General features: G+C 35.8%; 2 protein-coding genes across 8 annotated transcripts; both read left to right on the top strand.

Annotated features, from left to right (window-relative positions):
* The first annotated feature begins 22 nt into the window (after positions 1-22).
* Positions 23-12074, top strand: tmc8 (transmembrane channel-like 8). 2 transcript variants are annotated; one of them, XM_027163224.2, is made up of 16 exons: positions 23-221; positions 2678-2867; positions 3440-3588; positions 3679-3819; positions 3905-3957; positions 4430-4569; positions 5952-6099; positions 6846-7058; positions 7576-7739; positions 7934-8006; positions 8463-8560; positions 8663-8849; positions 8943-9076; positions 9197-9346; positions 9743-9821; positions 10947-12074. In XM_027163224.2, the coding sequence occupies exons 1-16, from the start codon at positions 182-184 to the stop codon at positions 11043-11045; spliced, it is 2058 nt and encodes a 685-aa protein (XP_027019025.2). In that variant the 5' UTR covers positions 23-181; the 3' UTR covers positions 11046-12074. The 2 variants fall into 2 exon arrangements, with proteins under 2 accessions (XP_027019025.2, XP_027019016.2); XM_027163215.2 differs by lacking the exon at positions 23-221 and adding an exon at positions 2296-2398.
* Positions 12075-12974: 900 nt separating this feature from the next.
* LOC113653489 (protogenin A) lies at positions 12975-18243 on the top strand. Of its 6 annotated transcripts, none has more exons than XM_027163112.2 (9): positions 12975-13130; positions 14058-14162; positions 14264-14557; positions 14935-15204; positions 15285-15587; positions 17011-17061; positions 17665-17793; positions 17885-17912; positions 17996-18243. In XM_027163112.2, exons 1-9 carry the CDS (start codon positions 13091-13093, stop codon positions 18081-18083), a joined length of 1308 nt encoding a protein of 435 aa, XP_027018913.1. In that variant the 5' UTR covers positions 12975-13090; the 3' UTR covers positions 18084-18243. The 6 variants fall into 6 exon arrangements, 5 of the variants coding, with proteins under 5 accessions (XP_027018913.1, XP_027018918.1, XP_047666091.1 ...); XM_027163145.2 differs by having other exon boundaries at positions 13103-13130; positions 14058-14158; XR_007139949.1 differs by lacking the exon at positions 17665-17793 and having other exon boundaries at positions 17845-17912; positions 17996-18060.
* Positions 18244-19478: the final 1235 nt, after the last annotated feature.

Genomic DNA, 19478 nt, shown 5'->3' with positions numbered 1-19478 from the left:
GTCATATGACTGACTTCCTGTGAGCACTGACGCTTGTAGCTTTAACAAGAAGGAGATACCGCATCCTGAGCTTGCGCCATACAGCTGCCAACTGACATATTTTAAATTTTCAACAAGTTTTGTGCAATAAAATGCAAGAAGTGTATTATTGATACGTTACATTGTTGGATTGTTGGACAATATGGAGTCCACACCTGTCAATTACGAGAGACAATTATCAGGCAAGTATCTTGCATATGTGTGTGTATGTCTAGACCTTTTATGCATGTAGTCATAGACAAGCTTGCATTTTTTTTAATAATATTGGATGGAAATAAGAAAATCTTGCTGAATTATATCTGAAAGTTTATTTGACTTCATCGAGTGTTTATTTCACTGCTCAGTGTCTTAGACTTCACTCAGGTCTGAACTTCCTCTTGTTCAGAAACACGCATGTGGTTGCGTTTTTCACACAAGGCTGTAGCAATTCAGGCATTAAAAATGAAAGAAAAGAAAACATTTAGCCAGTAATGCATAAAAGATTAAAACTTCCAACTATACACACACATGAAAGCTAAAAAACCTTTTTAAAAGCCATTCATGCATAAAAAACAAGCTAATATGTTTAACTCTCATGAAGTAAAGTGTGCCAATTCAACCAGTAAAAATCTATGAAAATATATTATTATAAGTTCATATCTGTAACCAAGGGCGTAAGTTTGATTTTGACATTGGTGATGACAGAAATAAAATTGGTCTGCAGAGCCGCATTGTCACAAAAGTATGAAAGCTTAACGCTTTTTACTCGACTTGAACAATAATTAAAATAGTATTTTTTTGCGCCATAACATTATTTATTAAGATTACACAGGTCAAAAACAACAGATATACAATAGGTCTATTTTATTTTTTACTTTTTTATGATGCCAGTAAGAATTCTAGCAGAGCAAGTAAAAAAAATAACTGAACAAGCAGATTTCCTCCAGATCTGCTCCAGAAAAACAACAACACATTACATCACAGAACACAAGGTTAGTGACTTAATTTTGTGAATTAAACAACTATATATCTATACACTATATATATATAATTGGTAACTAGCCACATCATAAAAACTGAGAGCTTAGTGTGAAGTGTACTGTAACTTGCTATTTGAACAAGCCAAACACATGTCTACGTCTGTCATTACCAGAAATAAACTGCTGGCATATTTGTTTCACATCGATTTTGTCCAGTTTGGTGGACATGGCAAACAGCAATACTGTTCAGTCTCACATGTGTCATTGTTGTTCTGAGCCATGTTTTTAGTCTTCGGAGAGCACTTAAACTTCTTTCAGCCTTAGCTGATGTCACTGGGACCACTAAAAGCCGCCTGACAAGGGTTTCAACTTGGTCAAACAGGCCTCTCAATTCAACTGACATTCCTCTTAGAATATTAGCCAGTTCAGTACTAGATCCAAAATTGTCTCTAGAGTGAAAAACATGACTAGCTGGACTTTTAGATTGTCACTGTTCGGTTCTGGATACTGATCAACAATGTCACTCACTTCTCCAGTCAGTAGTTTTCTCTAACTTCTGCAGAACATCTTGATCTGGTTGACTGAACCTGTCCCTAAGCTGAACATCAACACTATCTAGCATTTTATAGAACTCTGTCTGTAACAATGATACGTCGTAAAGGTATGTGTGTGTGTGTGTGTGTGTGTGTGTGTGTGTGTGTGTGTGTGTGTGTGTGTGTGTGTGTGTGTGTGTGTGTGTGTGAGAGAGAGAGAGAGAGAGAGAGAGAGAGAGAGAGAGAGAGACTATGACTGGTGGTGTTTATTGTAAGTGTTTGTTGCCTTTTTGGACTCCTTTATCATTTGTAATGCTCCCATTTAAAACAGTTCGGCTCAAGCCCAGCCATTTTTAGGGTCATGATTGAGGACAATGTCCCGTCCAGAGACAAGCCGTTTCGTGATGAGAAAGAAAATACCCTCTCTAATGAAAGTTTTTTTTTATTGCTTGTTGTGTTAAATCTTACCCAGATAGTGCTATTTTCTGATTGGCTATTGAGTAGCCTCTATTTTTTGATTGGCTGATAAGTGTCAGGCTCGACTAAGAACTCAGACGCGCTTTATTCCTGCCCGGTTCCATAGAGACAGCGGTGCGGACTGCTAGATTTTGGGCGCTGCGGCTTATTAAATATATGATAATAGTCAAAAAGATTTTCTGCCTGAGAAATACAATGTGTGGCGGGAGAGCGGGACAAAAGACCGAAATGCGTGACTGTCACTCTCAATGCGTGACACTTGACAGCCCTGAGGCTTGGTCGAATTATTGCTAGGGACAATTGAGTGTTCCCTGGATATTGGTAGGGACATGTCCCTACCGTCCTTACCCAAATCGACGCCCTTGTCTGTAACAATGATACGTCGTAAAGGTATGTGTGTGTGTGTGTGTGTGTGTGTGTGTGTGTGTGTGTGTGTGTGTGTGTGTGTGTGTGTGTGTGTGTGTGTGTGTGTGTGTGAGTGTGTGTGAGAGAGAGAGAGAGAGAGAGAGAGAGAGAGAGAGAGAGAGAGAGAGTCAGTGGAGCATAATGGGTACTGTTACGCTGTGGAATCTGACAGCTGATGAAATTTCATTAGGGCATAATTTCACCAACAAAACACTTGTAAGCATGAATTTATCATTCAAATATTTTTTTTTCATATATCCTCAGAGCAGAGCAATGTGTCTGCTGACTCTGAGTTTTCCTTGGAGGACTATCAGAATGATATCTATGAGCAGCTGCCCAGTGTACAGAAAAGGCTGCAGAACAAGGACCAGGCAAAGGAAATTGAAGTTCACTGGAATCCCAGTCAACCACTGAAGATGTTGCCCCTGTGTATGCAGGAAAAGAGGATCCTCAGGTGACTTCCTTCATTTGCTAATTCCTTAGGGTTTTTTTTAGAGCTTCTGTGTCAGTTATTGTAGTTTAATGACATTCTGTTGTGAAACTACTAAGCATTTCATTTAATAATAAATAAATAAAACTTTCATTCTATTTAAGAAAACACTGACACACACATTTTAATTATTTATACCAGTTTGCACTCACTATTCATTTTATTAGGAACACCTGCCCATTAATGCAGTTGTCTCATCAGATGGCAGAAGCACAATGTATAGAATTACATCATACTGTAGATGTTGTTACCAGAAGGGCTGTGTAATGTTTGCGTACTGACGCCATCACCCGCCATCATGGCTCAATCACCCGCAGTAGCAAATCTGACCCACTGGCAGGATACAGTGCGTTCACGGCTTTATTAATCAATCTGATAACTGCATGAATGTGTAGGTGAATTAAATGGTGTTATAAAGAGAAAATATTACATTGCTCATCCCTAACACAAACCTGTTGTTCCATTTAAAAGTGTAAGATTCAAACTGACAAGTTATTTTGGTTTACAATTGCTTGTCATTACTTGTGTTTAATCAGGGATAGAAAAAACTTAGAGAGACACAGAATTGGTTACTGGGCGTCATGGAAGTGGAGTCAGGAAACTGCAAGACGTCGAATGAGGGTGCAGATGAGGAGGGCCATGTCAAAATTACTGCTGTGGAAAACCACCCTCCATAACATCGAAGGTATATATGAATACTGTTTATAGCGTATACTGTGTAGTGTGTTCCTGTGTTGCTATCTTATCTTTTCACACGGTCTCATCTCATCTACAGGGAGATTTGGTGTCGGGGTGAAGGCGTACTTTGTGTTCCTTCGGTACTTGCTGTTCTTAAACTTTCTGAACTGTGCCATCATTGCTGGTTCTGTTTTAAGTCCCACTCTGTACAGCAGGACCACAAGCACTCACATGCCCTGTGAGTATAGTGAAGAGTTAAATGCTGAAGATTTTAGGATGTCTCTGCTGGTTTTGTTTAACAGCTAATGTTTGTTTTTTTTAAGTTTTCCAAGACTTCAGAGACAATGGTACATTTTTGGACATTTTTCTGGGCTCAGTAAGTTTCTCCATGCTCTTTGTTCAACATGGTTTCTTTGATAATTTGAACATAATAATGGTAAATTTTGAGTGACTAATTGGTTAAGTTTCCATAACAAGTTAGTTATAGTTCCAATTTATATTCTAGATAAATGCTTCATATAACCTGAATAAAAAAGGTATATTTGAACTAAAAAAAATGAAAACATCAAAAAATCCTATGGGTATTATTACACCTGTTACTATCAATGCCAAGTTAACTAAGCTGTCAGTTGTCCTGTAACTGTTGATTTGAGATCCCTCCAGTTGATGATGTGGTGTTGAGGATCTTGACAGCGTGCAGCCAAATAAAATTTCAAATATATAGCCTTTTGAAATCCTCACATATTTTCTGACTATAATACCTGCCTCTGTGTAATTTTAAAGATATCCAGACTCAAATCATCACTTCCATTACTATAATTTTCGGTCCAACTCTTTGTGTTTTCCAGGGCTTTATGGAACGATCTCCAGTTTTCTATGGTTTCTACACAAATCACGATTTAGGCACAAAATGTCTGAACACGGCTCTCCTCTTTTTCTTTGGAATGCTCACCATACTGCTCCTTAATCTCATCATGATAATACGCAGGTCAGAGCTTTTTATTACTATAACATCATTCTTTTACTGAGAATATTTATGACATTTTTATCAATGGACATAACTGTACACAGTATAGAAGCAGAGCAAAGCTGCAAATTAATTACAGGTAATAACGTGAATTAACATAAATTAATCTAAAATAAAGTAATAACATTTGTGAAACTGTATTGTATTGTATAATGCTAGTTCTTCTGCATGCTTAAGAAAGTTTTTTTATGTTCATGGATGTCTGATCCTCGATTGGACTTCAATACTTTGTTATAAATGTGTTAATAAGTTTGGCAACAGTGTTATGTGTGGTCCCATGTTTCCTGTTAAATTCTATTTCAACCTTGTGAAAATCTCTATTTTGGGACAAATTGTAGACTAAAACAAACTAACAAACAAAAAACAGCTATATTGCCTCTGAGACAAAAACAAAATGAAATACCAATATTAAATAATCCATTTTTATTTTCCTAAAGAATTACTTCAGTTCAGTTATATGTTGGCATCTGGCATGAAACGTGTACACTACAAGGATGTTACACAACAATGTTGCAGTGTTGTGTAACATCCTTGTAGTGTACACTTACTGAAGTAATTCAGATAAGATAAAAGAATACAGGGGTGACTCATGAATAGTGGTGACTAAGTTTTACACACACACACACACACACACACACACACACACACACACACACACACACACACACACACACACATATATATATATATATGTTTCTTTCCACAAGCCAGCAGACTCCTTACTAACGTACTGAGCACAACACACACATGCACATACACTGCATGGACTGCACAGACCTACAACAAATACATACTCTTCCAATATACATCCATCAAACTATTTACATGCTGTTTTGCACACTGTTTTTTGCTCTTTGCACATGCTGTCTGTTTTTTGCTCTTTGTTAATTGTTAATACTGTGTTTATTCCAGTATTTCTTCAAATGCAACATTGATTAAACATACAGTATGTACACTGGTCGGCGCTGTTTTTGTGTATTGTCTTTTATGTATTATCTTTTGTGTAATGTCTTGTATTTTCTGTTTGCACTGTGTGTATTTTTTGTCTTTTGTCCTGCACTGTCTTTCTGTCTTTTTGTGTTGTCCTGCACTGCTTACACCAGGTCACACAGTGACTTGAACTTTATGTAATCTTTTATGTAGCACTTTATGTGGCTAGGACTACTTACTAAGTCCTTAGCTCTGTCTTTGGTTTGTAGCACCATGATCCTGGAGAAACATTGTCTCATTTCACTGTGTACTGTAAAAGCTATATACGGTTGAAATGACAATAATAGCTTCTTGACTTCTTCTTCTTGACGTGATGAAAAAAAAGACAGCACACCTTTTTCCCCCATTTACAGGATGGTGGTGGGTTACAAGAACACATGGCTGACTGGCATTAATTTCAATTCAAATATGAGCTTTAAGGTCTTCTGTGGATGGGATTTCTGTATCCGGGAGCCTGAAGCAGCCTTCCTTAAACACAACCTAATAAGAAATGAACTGAAGGTGAGTTCCTGACCATCAGCCTCAGAAATGTTTTATACCACAACACTATTCAATTCACCAATTCCATTCAATAAAATTCAATTCGTTCACAAATGAAGATTAATTTTCTATAGTAGTCACCCTGACAGTCGTTTCCTGTAGTTTCCAAAATTAACAACATATTTACTGCAGACGCCTCCTTATTTACATTTACATTTACAGCATTTGGCAGACGCCCTTATCCAGAGCGACGTACATAAGTGCCTAAATCTCTAACACTGAATACATTAATGCTGGTTCACTAGGTTACATACTTAAGATACCATGAGTTTAAAACATTTGTTCAAAGTTACAATGAAAAAGTGTCAAAGGTTTTTTTTTTTTGTTTGTTTGTTTTTTAAATGCAAAGGATAAGGAAAGAAGTGCTAGTTGAAGTGCTTCCTGAATAAGTAGGTCTTCAACTGCCGCTTGAAAATAGCCAGTGACTCGGCTGTCCGGACCTCTTATGGAAATGTCAGCATGTTGTACAGTAGCAGTTAGAGTTTTTGACCTATTGGAAACCTTTGTGATTCTTGAAAACATGCCAACATCATAACTTCAAAAGAGAGAAAAAAGAGATCAAAACGAAAACAAAGGAATTGGTGGAATTTCTAGATCAAAGCAAAATTCCCCTTTAAATGTTCTGAAGGACATCAGGAGTTTGGCATCAGTTCAAATTTCACCTTCCAAAAAAGATCACTGAAACTCTCTATACCCTATTGTTTTAGATGGACCTTGAAGAGCAGCTGTTTCGTAAGAAAGTCTTGGGGCGTTCGCTAAAGCAATGGATTCTCCTGTACACCCTGCGCATTGTTCTCAACTTTGTGGTGTTAGTTCTTCTGGGTGGCTCCATCTATCTGATCCATTATACCACACTGGAATCAAATAGTAATAATACAGAAATAGTAACAGGAAAGCGCCATGCATCACAAAAAGCCAAGGTAATATAAGCTATTTAAATATAATATCTGTTATTGCTGTTATTTGGCAGAAAATATAAATGTACTCATTCATTCATTCATTCATTCATTTTCTACCGCTTATCCGAACTACCTTGGGTCACGGGGAGCCTGTGCCTATCTCAATTAAATTTTATTTGAAGCTGCTTCATAAATAATAGTGGTATTCAGTGGAATTTGGACTTCTATTGAGAAGGCTGGTGAAAGTTCTACAAATCACATTCTTTTAAGAAATAGGAGAAGCTGAACATCTTACTTAGCATGTGACATGGAATTGTTATTGCTTTATAATGAGACAACATCTCAAACTTTTTCACCATGAAATTGACTAAAATTAAATGAACAGGATGAGTACTTTTGTATTAGAAACATATTTCAACAGTAAGATGAAATAAAAAATGTGTTAAGGCCCTATATTTTGTCTTTATGTATCTCTCTCTCTCTCTCTCTCTCTCTCTCTCTCTCTCTCTCTCTCTCTCTCTCTCTCTCTCTCTCTCAGGCTCCTGAGCTCGACAGAACTTCAGCTCTACAGAATCTCCTGAGTGGCTACCTTTCTCCCATTACAATTACAGTAGTCAATTTTGTGATGCCACACTTTTTTTCTGCTATCACAGTGTATGAAGACTACTCCCTCACAACACAACTTAATGTCAGTTTAGTTCGGTAGGTCACGCCATCCCATCTTTAAATCGTTCCAAATGTTTTTTTGATTCTCTCTAAAACCAACATTTCTATTAAAAAAAGCTTAAATATTAGGACTGCAGTATTTGGTATATTGTTTTCTAATCTTTTTGCCATGATTGCTGTGTTGATACAGTGTACTGCATTGTAACAGATTGTGTGCTTAATACCAACAGGAGTATTGTGCTGAAACTCGGAAGCTTAGCCATTTACCTCATCTTCCTGTATAGCAAACTAAAGGACAAATCGGTGAGTTGTGATTAGTCCACAAAAGATTTATATCAAAAGCATTTAATTGTAAAATGGATTGCTACTCCTTCTTCTAACCCTAATCCTAAATCAAGGCAAAAAACCCTAACAAATATATATACAGGGCTATCAAGTATGGAGATGTCACTCTTGCCTGTCTTCAAAACTTGAGAGCCCTGTATATATAAATAGGCAGTCTAACTATTTTTACCATCACACACTTGAAGGTAACTTTACATAGGTTTCGTATAAGCAAAAGAAAACAAATAACAAATAAGACACAGTCAAAAATCTGTAGGCCCCAGACACTGGAAATCAATGCTCTACTTTAAATGACACATAAATGCATGCTGAAATTTGCAAAGAAGGTTTTATTCGATAAGGTAAAAATAGGCAAACTAATCATGGATGCAACACATGTTTGTGTTTTTCTTGTTTTTGCTTTTTTTCCTTTAGTGTGGAGTGACTGAGTTTGGAAAGGAAATGTATAAGCTCACTATATTTCAACTCTTGGCATTTTTCTGCAATACGTTCTTGGTGGCATATCCTAGAAAGTATGACTCCTTATACGTTTATGTCATTACAGATGAATGAGTACAGTAAATTAAGAGCTGGTGTGTATGTAGTATAATTATGTGCATATTGTTTTGTTGTAGGTTGTTGGTGGAGAAATGCTTATCCTCTAATTTGTTAAGGAGATTGGGCAAACAGCAGTTTGTGATCCAGCTGAACGTGTTAGATCTGGTGTACAGTCAGACAGTCACTTGGGTGGGAGTTTTTTCTTGTCCTCTCCTGCCAGCCATCAGCATTATAAAGCTTGTGGCAATCTTCTACATCAGCAAAGTATGTCCGTACTGGGTGATTTTGTCTATACATGCTTGATCTCTTGAATTGAGGAAAAGTCATTTTTAAAATATTTTCTTTACTTCTCCCTAGTTCAATCTGTTGCGATGTTGCGACCCAGCTCGTAAAATTTTCAGAACTGCCAGTTCTTCGGTTCTGTTTCATTTAATGCTCTTGCTGGGCCTCATCATGTCCGCCATCAGTCTTTGTGTCAGCGTACTGAAAAGGTCTGCAGCTCTCAATTAACATAAATTTTTTAATTTAATTTATTAATTAAAACAAAACAATTCAGCTTACATTGGTTTATTTATTTTTTCCTCTTCCTGCTATTATTCTTTTGTTTCCAGTGAAAACGGCATTTGTGGCCCTTTTCAAGTGAACCAGACTTTGCATAATGTGACCAAAATCTGTGTTGATACACTCCCGTCTGCTGCACAGGAAGGCATACGTTACATGACATCTGAAGCTTTTGCATTCATTCTCATATTAACAGAGATGTAAGTAATTATGTATTTGATTGCATATTTGTGCACATACAAATGGGTAACGTTAAAAGAATAAAATGTCATAAATGGTCATAAATGTGCTGGGCCACCAGAAGTCACCAGAACACAGTTATTCCAAAAAATATTCCTTCCATTAGCTGTCTAAAATATTGCTCCAGTATAAGCCAGGTGATAATTTTGGAGCAACACCTCATCAAGGTGATAAGTCATCATGCATTAGTAATGACGTGCATCAAAATGTCCCTCTTAGGGGACATGTAGAGCCAAACAATGCCAATTAAATAAATAAATGTCCCATATGATAATAGAAACGTTTTTTTCCTTTAATTGTCAAATCTAATATCAGTACAGTATATGTTTTAAACAAATCTGTGTTTCATTTTACAGTATTGTTCTGACGTCTTATGTGTCTCGTGGACAATCCAATAAGAAGGCCATGGAGAGGCTCAAGGACATGCTTGTTATGGTAAGTATAGGTTTCAAAGACTCGGCTTACAGCGCAAAACAGATACTTAAACAAGATACTTAAACAAGGTGAAACTTCTTCTTTTGCTGTAGCTTATAGCAAAAACAGAACATATTATAGTTTAAACTAACACAATAATATATAAATAGGAAGTTCCACAGTGAGAATATACTGAGGTTGACTGTTGTTGTTGTAATAATTACATTAATTTATTGTCTACCCTACATTAATTAGAACATATAGTAATAGTTTTAGGCTGATTCTAATTCTAACAAATAAAAAGCAGGTAAAATAAAAAAAATCTTTAAATAAAAAATTCATCTCCAGTAAAACTAACAGCACTAGAAGGCATGTCATCTAGGGACAATTAAGGAGAGGGAAAATGCTGGAACTGTGTGGAGAATTATTGATTTTATAATACCAAAAATATCTGTTCAATATCGCAGTGAAGTACTATAGTATTTCATAATTTATTGTCACATTCACACTGACCAAAACAGGACTAAGAAAAAATGAGAATAGGACACAACTGAGTATCTTTATTTGTAAATGTTCGCCCGCTACTTAACTCCACATACAGAATAGTTCTAAAGGTTGAATAGTAATGTGTACATTTGTGTGTTTCCTCCTTGCTATGTCCTTAACTATGAATACAGCCCTGAATTTGCTAAATGCTAAATTTGCTAATTTATCCCATTCAAGCAAAATGGAGATCAACTCATTGAACATTTTCCTTCGTTGCCACAAGTTTGCTCTAATATTAATCAGGATATTGTTGAGCTTCTGTAAATAGAGTATCACGACTTTAGAGGTTGGTGAGCAGGTTAATGGGAAAGGGTGGGAGCCCCCTGCTGGGCAAACAATTCCCAGGTCTTCACAATAACACTGGTACATAAATAAAACAGACAGCAACTAAAAAAATTTAATTAGTAAAACACTATATCTTGCCACAGTAACTAATAATTAGTAAGCTAGGTAAACAAAGAGCCATAGTACAGGAGAAACTCCGGGAGGCAAACTTGTTAAACTGTAATGCATGCTGCTCAGCAGAGGAAAGACTGAACTTTTCTTGCCATTTGTCTGAAACAGAGTGATATTCACTTATTTTGTGTTTCTATGTTACAGTGCAGCTCAGACAAGCGTTATCTGGTAAAGCATCAAGCCACATTGCTCAGGCGACAGAAGAGCATCAAGCGCTCTAAAATAGCAGCCTCAAAGCAGTGAAAGGATTCTTCTGTACTAGAGAGCACAAGTCTCACCTCTGTATTGCTTAATCTAACCAACATGGACCTTGGAGCTATAATGCAACTGTCTACAAAACATACTGTATGCAAAAGAATAAGCTACACTCTGCTTATATATATATATATATATATATATATATATATATATATATATATATATATATATATATATATATATATATATATAGTGAAACTGAGTTTGTCCAATATTTTGTCAGTCATGCTTGAGCAAAAGGTGTCAGCACTTTTAATGTTCTCTTAAATGTATTGTATGTTTGATGTAGATCAAATTAGTGATTTACAAATGTGCTGCCTCTTATAATCCTTCTGCAAATGAAATGCTATGAGCTAGTCTACGCAGTGTAAGCATAATACGTTATGTTTTCAACATTTTTTACAATTTATATATTTTGATATTTTTCTACTTGTAATAGCAAACACAGTGTATAATGTAACGTTAATGTAACACATGTTAATGTATAATGTCAAACGAGAAAAACATAGTTACATGAAGTACCACAATAATGTAATGGCTGCATTATTAATATATTTGATACATTATTTTGGTATAGCAAACATAGTTACCATGAACTAGGGCAGTACAACTGTAGTGTCATGTTTCAGAGTTACCCTAGTAGTTACCCTAGTAGTTACCCTAGTCAATCATCAGCGAATCTTTATAAGAGATTACTAAATTTGACATCTGACAAAAGGAGTCCAACTCATTATATGAACAAAACTCTGCACACAAAAAGTAAGGATTCTGCAGGTGATTTATAATTATTTTTTATAAATCACCTGCAGAATCCTTACTTTTTGTGTGCATGGATATAATGGAAATAATTGCATGGATCAGATCATATGCCTGGTTCAACTCAGGGAAGAAGTAGCATGTAAGTTCCTTTATTACATGTACTCAAGCTAAAGGCAGTGTGACAGCTGGAAAAACTGTACAAATGACTATATTTATTAATGTATAAATGTGTGTCAATATATAAATATATATATGTGTGTGTGTGTGTGTCTCTGTTTAGATGCTTTCAATGTGCAAATAAGCCATGAATATTAAATATGAACAAATATTTAGTACTGTGAGAGAAACTTTATTATTAAGATTTATTATTATTTATTATTAAGAATTAGTAAGGTTTATTATTATTATTATTATTATTATTATTATTATTATTATTATTAACAGGCTTCAAATGTATTAATTTGCACACATACTTTGTGTAGTGCCTTTCAGGATAAAAAATCAGTGTGTGTGTATTTATTATATATATTCATCATATATTTGTTAAGCTTCAACATTTTTTGCAGGTGCATCATGTACATACAAACAAAATATAGTCTCAGTTTACAGCTTTAAGAATTAGAGCTGCAACTTCCCTTTTCTCCATCAAGTTTAGAGAAGTGTGTAAAACACCTGCATTGAGCTACATGTTTTGAGAAGTAATTTTGTTATTCAGCCTATAAAATTAGATAGAAGTTATCTGTACAGTTTTTTGTTGTTGTTTTTTTGGATACCAAATGTGAACTTTCATTATCCGTATATTGATAAAAGAAATAGTTTTACCAGAAAAATGCTAACAAACAAATCAATGTTATGCTAATGATGTTATGCTAGCAGCTACCCACTAACAGCAACATCAACAGAGTAGAATATGCTTTTGAAAAGGATTTTATTGACTTATTTGTGGGGGTTTTTTACTATGGTTTTCTTACATTTTCCTGACCTAGACAAATTTGTGTGTTTTCTGAAGCCGCTCGATTACTGCAACCCTTCCAACCCCCAAGAAAAAAAAAAGAACACTTTTATCTATAGATTACACATGGCAGGGAGGAGTAGTGTAAAGGCCTAGGGCCTTTCCCATCTCTTATACACACACACACATACACACACACACACACACACACACACACACACACACACACACACACACACACACACACACAAATGTAGTTTAATTCTTGAAAAGTGCAAGCTGAAGTTAAAATTCCAGCAGTAAAGTGAAAGAGCCAGGAATGCATGAAGGTCTCTTGTTACTTCTGATTTCAGTCCTACGTGAGTTTGACATTATTCTTCCAAGACCTTTTATCACAGAAGTTTAATGCTTTAAAACACAAATGGCATCTTAATTGTCATTTCTGATTTTGTGTTGTAGTTTTGTCTGTGTATGTGATCATTGCTAGTATTTATGTTATCACAATTCAATCTCTCATGTTGTTTTTCCACCTGGCAGCACTGCACAGTACATTAAACTAATAATAACCCCACTTTTTATCATCGTCAGGTACCTTTAAATATCCATGCTAAATTCTTTCCAGTACCAAATGCACTGAACAGGACTTTATGGGTGGAACTAGAAATAGCTTAGACTATTGATTATCAACTATACCTATACCTTCATCACAGAATAAGTTAAATTTTTTTTTCTTTCTCTTATATTGCAACAAATTTTTGATTTACAAGTTGTATGTTTTATCCATTTATTGATAAATGTAATCTTGTAGTATGTCCACAAGATAAATGAATTCTTGTTATCACTTGCATTATAGCAACAACTGACTTTAGAGCCTCCATCCAAAAATGTGTCAATACCTAGAGATAATCCAGAATCAAGACGTAAACCGTGCTGTGATACTGATAACAATAAATAAGTTATATTTCTATTAATAAGTACTAGTTTAATACTTGATTACATGGTTTCATAACAAATACTCAGGGAAGTGGTGGCTCAAGTAGTTATGACTCTGGGTTGTTGATTGGAGGATCGGGTCAAAGACTGATTCCAACCTTCAGAGTTGGAATACTGTATGTGACAAAATAAAGGCTTCTATTAATACACTGCTGTCCACCATGTACAACTGTACAATGGGAAACAGACAAAGGTACTTAATCTGGATGCTGTAGCTGTGCTGTGCAGTAGAAAACCTATATAAGATAGTAACATAGTAAGAAATGTAACTGTATCAGTCTCAATCTCTACAGGGTGTGCAGATGGATCTTTTCTCAGACAAGAACTTACTGGGCCTAGTATGGCCTTCTCAAAATCTACAGCAAGTGCAAGCCTACCAGTGCACTTAGAAGTAGTGAGTGAGTAATGATATGTCATGTTTATTTCTGAAAGTGTGTATGTGTCATTGAGAGAATTAGTACAATGATTGCTATAACTCCATGTTTATTTCTTCCCTCAGTTCCCGTCCAAGGTGTCTCCTTAATCCCTGATCCCAACCCGCCTGTCATCTATGAGGGAGTGGGTTTTAATTTGAGCTGTAAGGCCAGAAAGGGGACGCACCTCAATTATTCCTGGTACCACAACATGCAGGAAGTGACCTCACCCTCGCCTCATCATCATTTTGTTGGAAACATGCTGACAGTAGACAGGGCTGATGAAAGGCATGCTGGGAGTTACTTATGTATGGCCAAAAATGTGATGAGAAACATAACCAGAGTCTCCAGTAGTATGGTGGTCACCGTCGTGGTAAAAAGTAAATATTATTTACGTGAAGAAGTCAAAATTTTTGAAAAGTATAGTAACAAAATTTTATAATCATTACCAAGCTGCATAAGTGGGGTATAAGTGGAATAAAACCCTTTTGACCATGCTGTCATTGGAATATAAATAATCAAAATAAAATACAAAAGAGTCAACTTGTGATATTCATATCCCACATCACACTATCCAGTTGATTATTTTTCCTATAACAGAATGCCCTGTAAATGTTTTCAATACTTAATTTCATTATTTCATACTTTATGCATAAGAAAGTTAGAAAGTTACTTGTTTCATATGTTGAAAGCTTAAAATCTGTCTATTGGAATCTGTTAGCTATCAATGATAATGACATTTTTTAACCATTTACAGAATACCTGTCAGATCCCAGACTGTCTTTTACAGTTTACCATGATGGCTCAGGCTACTATGCTAACATCAGTTGTCGCTTGGCCTATGGTAGCCCTCCAGTGACATTCCAGCTGCTCCTGAATGGGAAGCGTGTTGATGTGCAGCAGGTGGATTTACTGGAAGCTTGGTTTTCTCAGCCTGTCACAATAGGACTGGATATGGGTTCAGTACAGTGCATAGCAGAGAATGACATCCAGCAGCTTCTCAGTAACTCAGTAAATCTAGAAGTCGGTGGGTAACAGTATGTATTTTAGATATAATATGTTAACTATTTATTTATACATGATTCATTTGGGTATATTTTTTCACAGCTCCAGTAACAGGGACTGCACATGTCCAAGTGGAATATCTGCACAGATTAGACTCTGTACAGACAGCTGCCCTGCTCCAGTGTGTGATCACTACAGGGACTTTTCCTTTCTTCCTATGGTCCTTCAACAGCTCCACCATTCCCCTGGATTCCAATTCACTTACTTTTATCCAACGTGACCAGTTCCTAGTTCTCACACACATCAACCCTGAGAACTTGGGGTATTACAGCTGTAGAGCGAGGGACAGTTTCAACTCTAACTCATCCTGGGTGGAGAGTGAGGATGTTTTGGTGGAGATGTCAGGTAAGATCAGGTTACATTCAAAAGCCAAGCCAACCCTTCCTATAAACATCTACAGAAATGCCTTAAGGTCATGGCAAGACAATGAATAAGCTTTTTATCAGTCAAGAGTGGAACATAGCTATAAATAAAATTCCTTATGCAATGTTGTGTGCTTCTATGTTATGATATACAAAGAATTTAACTACAGAATTTATGTCAGTACAATGTGTATGTTTGGGCTCAGTATTCCAATCAACTGAGCTGGGGCTCTAAAGAAAACAGAAAAGAGTTCACCCTGTTATCAAAAGATCAAAAGTTGAAATCCTTACTTTACCACAGCTAACCAAGACTGAGTGATCTTTGAGTGCAAGGAATGATATACACTCTCTGACCTGTCAATCACTGTGGACACTAACCAATAGCTGGAACCTGTGAGCTAATGTATGCAGAAGACAAGACATAGTCCTTTCCTCTCAACATCTTTTGCCAGCATGAGCAACAGTTTGATAAGTGATGCTGGCTACCGACCTGGTTGTCTCAGAGGAAGCATGTGTTAGCCTTCGCCCTCCCTGCTTGGATGCTGAAGTGATATTTAGGAGATTTGTCTGATTGATGAGAACTGGCAGGTGATCAAATTAGGGAAAAAAAGTGTATACAATGGCTTTTGAAATCAAACACGTATCTGTACAGCTCCATAGGTAGGACTGAATCTTTATTCCATTGACTGTCAAACCCTGGTAATCCCCATCACCTCTGGTTAGCTAGTGCACATTAAAGTGTCAGGAACAGTTTGGGCTTGCCTGTATGAACACTAGGGGGATGTTTTGTCTTGTGCCATGTGCTTTTGTTTTTGTTTTGTTTATCAACTGTGTTTGCCCCGCCCTATACTTAATCCGGTCCACTTTTCTGCACACCTGTTCCTTGTGTTTCAATGATTGTTCTCCTCATTTATACCAGTTGTCTTGTGTCTGTTTTTTGCTGAGTCCTTGTCTCTTTGTTTGTTGCCACTTGATCCCTGTTGTCGCTTGTTCCCCTTTGTCGCTTGTTCCCTGTTGTCGCTTGTTCCCTGTTGTCTCTACCCTTGGTTATTCTTTCCCTAAATAAAACCCCTTTTATGTTATCCCTGCATATGGATCTGTATTTTATCTCTTAAGGCACCCTTTTCTGACAAAAATGTCATGTGCCAGGCTATAAAAGATTAACTAACACTTTGTTAACATAAGCTAGATATGACTGATTATGCTAGGTAATATTCATTAAAATTCGGTAGAGAATGAAATAGTGAACTCATCCCATACCTAACACCATAAAATGTTATATGTTAAATGTTAGCTATATTGTAATTACATTATCCATCACATTATTTATATAACACTTCTAGTGTGTTACTTATATTGTGTTTTTAAATTGTCATTAACAATTTTTAATGGTTTTGTTATTCCAGATTCAACAACCCGCTTTCAAACAAACACTGCTACAACATATGAATTTACTGGTAAGCTCAGATTAATAAATGTTATACTGATTCGTGTAGGTAATTTATTTATTTTTATTTTTTTTTGCCACACCTTCATATTACAATCCTAGTGCAACACGCCTAAAGTTAACCACAGACTTACCATAAAGAAGTTCCTTTATTATAGTGTGAGTTGATTGAACAAATTTTGAACATACTGTACGAATAATGTTAAAACAATAAATTTAAAGCTACAGTTTTAGCTCTGACTGTTAGAAAGCAGTGATGCTTGAACTCCTTACAAAAATTCTAAAGAAATGTTGTCTGTGTGGAGCTCTTACAGTATGTAAGTTGCCTAAAAACGTTAAGATATTACGATGAGGTCATAAAACCTGTGTTTATATGAGCAGAGCAGATGTGTGAAAGAGAAAAATATCCAAAATACTGCATTACAAGATGTATCGTTGTAACATGAACAGTTTTTTAAAAACAGAATTAGAAACAGGATTTGTTGCCAGGTATCACAATGAGGCAGTCAGAACCAGCATAACTATGCAAATCAAGGGTCTAAGTCTGAATTTTTATTATTCAATATTTTTCAGTACTGTCCTGATCACTGGTCTGTGGTTTATTATCTTAAAGATTTAGAAGCAACACCTATAGAGGTCATTGCTGTGGTTTTCTGCTGCTTTCTGTTCGTGATGATTGTGGGCGGAGCTTGCTGTCTCCTCAGGAGCATAAACCTCGAGCGTGTACCCACAGACACAAACCGTATGTCTCAAACTACCCACTGACTGATGGCATTTCTTTTATTTGTGCTAGGATACATACTATGAACACTGATGTCTCTGTTTTTTTTTAGATCGTGTACACAGTCATGAACATATCAGGTAAGATCTGTCTTTATTTTAAGCATTTCTGACACAGGTCAGACTGACTTTTACATTATTAACTCATATCTCTTACTTTGTAGCCCTGAGAATCATCACACTAAACCGGAGACTAGGAACCACCCATATGTTGAAGAGATGGAAACATTGTTCATGGACACGGAGGTCTAGGCTAAGGCATGATTGCTAAACTGATCAGTTGTCTTGTAGATCAAATCTCATGCATAAACATGATGAAAATGTGGACAGACTCAAACAAGAATCCATCATCATCTGTGTCGCAACAACTGTGGCATTATAAAGACAAACAGTAATAAATGTGTTGAAATCATGTTCACTGTGAGCAGATTGTGAATAAGGGCACAAGACAAGTCTTTATGATTTCTGCAGCAGTTCTCGAGTATCAAATCTACTTCCTTTGTTTTGATCATACACTATATTACTGTGATTAATCTTATTAACTATTATTATTATTATTATTATTATTATTATCATCATCATTATTATTATTAATAATAATGATGATGATAATAATAATAATGATGATAATAATAATAATAATAATAATAATAATAATAATAATAATAATAATAATAGTATTAGTAGTAGTATCAATTATTATGCTCAAGAAGTCCTTACCATAAGGACTTTTGTTAATCTGTAAGGAAATAAAAGATATCTCAACACACACGAACGCACACACACTAAACATGCCTAGCCTGAATGGTAATGCAAGTGGAGGAGATTTCTAAAGTGATAAGAAACATGACAGACAGACGGGTAAAGATGCCTCCTCCATGTCCTGATGGGCTGTATCTTAGTGGTCTCTATCTTGCATTTCGTTCCTGTTTCCAAAGCCAGTGTTGTAAGTAGAGACCAAAGTTTTTTCTCTGGGAAAAACTGCATTAAGAATGTGAGGAGAACTCAAACAAATATTACAAAAAGTGTTCTGATGTCCTGTCATCAATATCCTTGACCCTGTATTTAGGAACTGCTGCTTTCTTATAAATCTTCTATTGGAAAATTAACAAGAATGTAATGTAAAAAAAAAAGGGGGGGGGTGGACTTTATGTAATGACAAAATTATACCGATATATAGTTAAGGCTTTGGGGAGGTCAGTCAAGACAAGAGCCACCAATGAAACAGTATTGTTTGTTTGTTTTTTGTTGTAGTTGTTTTTTGTTTATTTGTTTGTTTTTGATCAAATTAAATTTCTGTATTATTTAATAGATAATATTTTAGTGACTCAATCTGGAGATCATTGCAAAATATGAGAACACTGATAAAAGCTGAGAGATTTCAGTACTTAGTACTTACATAGTACTTATGTCCAGGATGAGAAATAAAGATTAAGACGAGAACTTATTTAGAATATTTTTGGACAATCCCAGTTTGTAACAATCACTTTCACTGTATAAGAAGAAACACTTACGATGGACATAATAAAAATATTTACTGAATATGTCTAAATATGTTTACTAGATGATTATTTCTAAAAAAAAAATTAACTCATCCTGATTCTCATTAGCACAATATCTCAAGAATGAGTGGAGGAATATATATGG

This window comes from Tachysurus fulvidraco, chromosome 2, assembly GCF_022655615.1.
Source record: "Tachysurus fulvidraco isolate hzauxx_2018 chromosome 2, HZAU_PFXX_2.0, whole genome shotgun sequence".
Lineage (NCBI taxonomy): Eukaryota > Metazoa > Chordata > Actinopteri > Siluriformes > Bagridae > Tachysurus > Tachysurus fulvidraco.
Note: the sequence above shows the minus strand (reverse complement) of the source record. Positions and strands in the feature narration are given on the sequence as shown.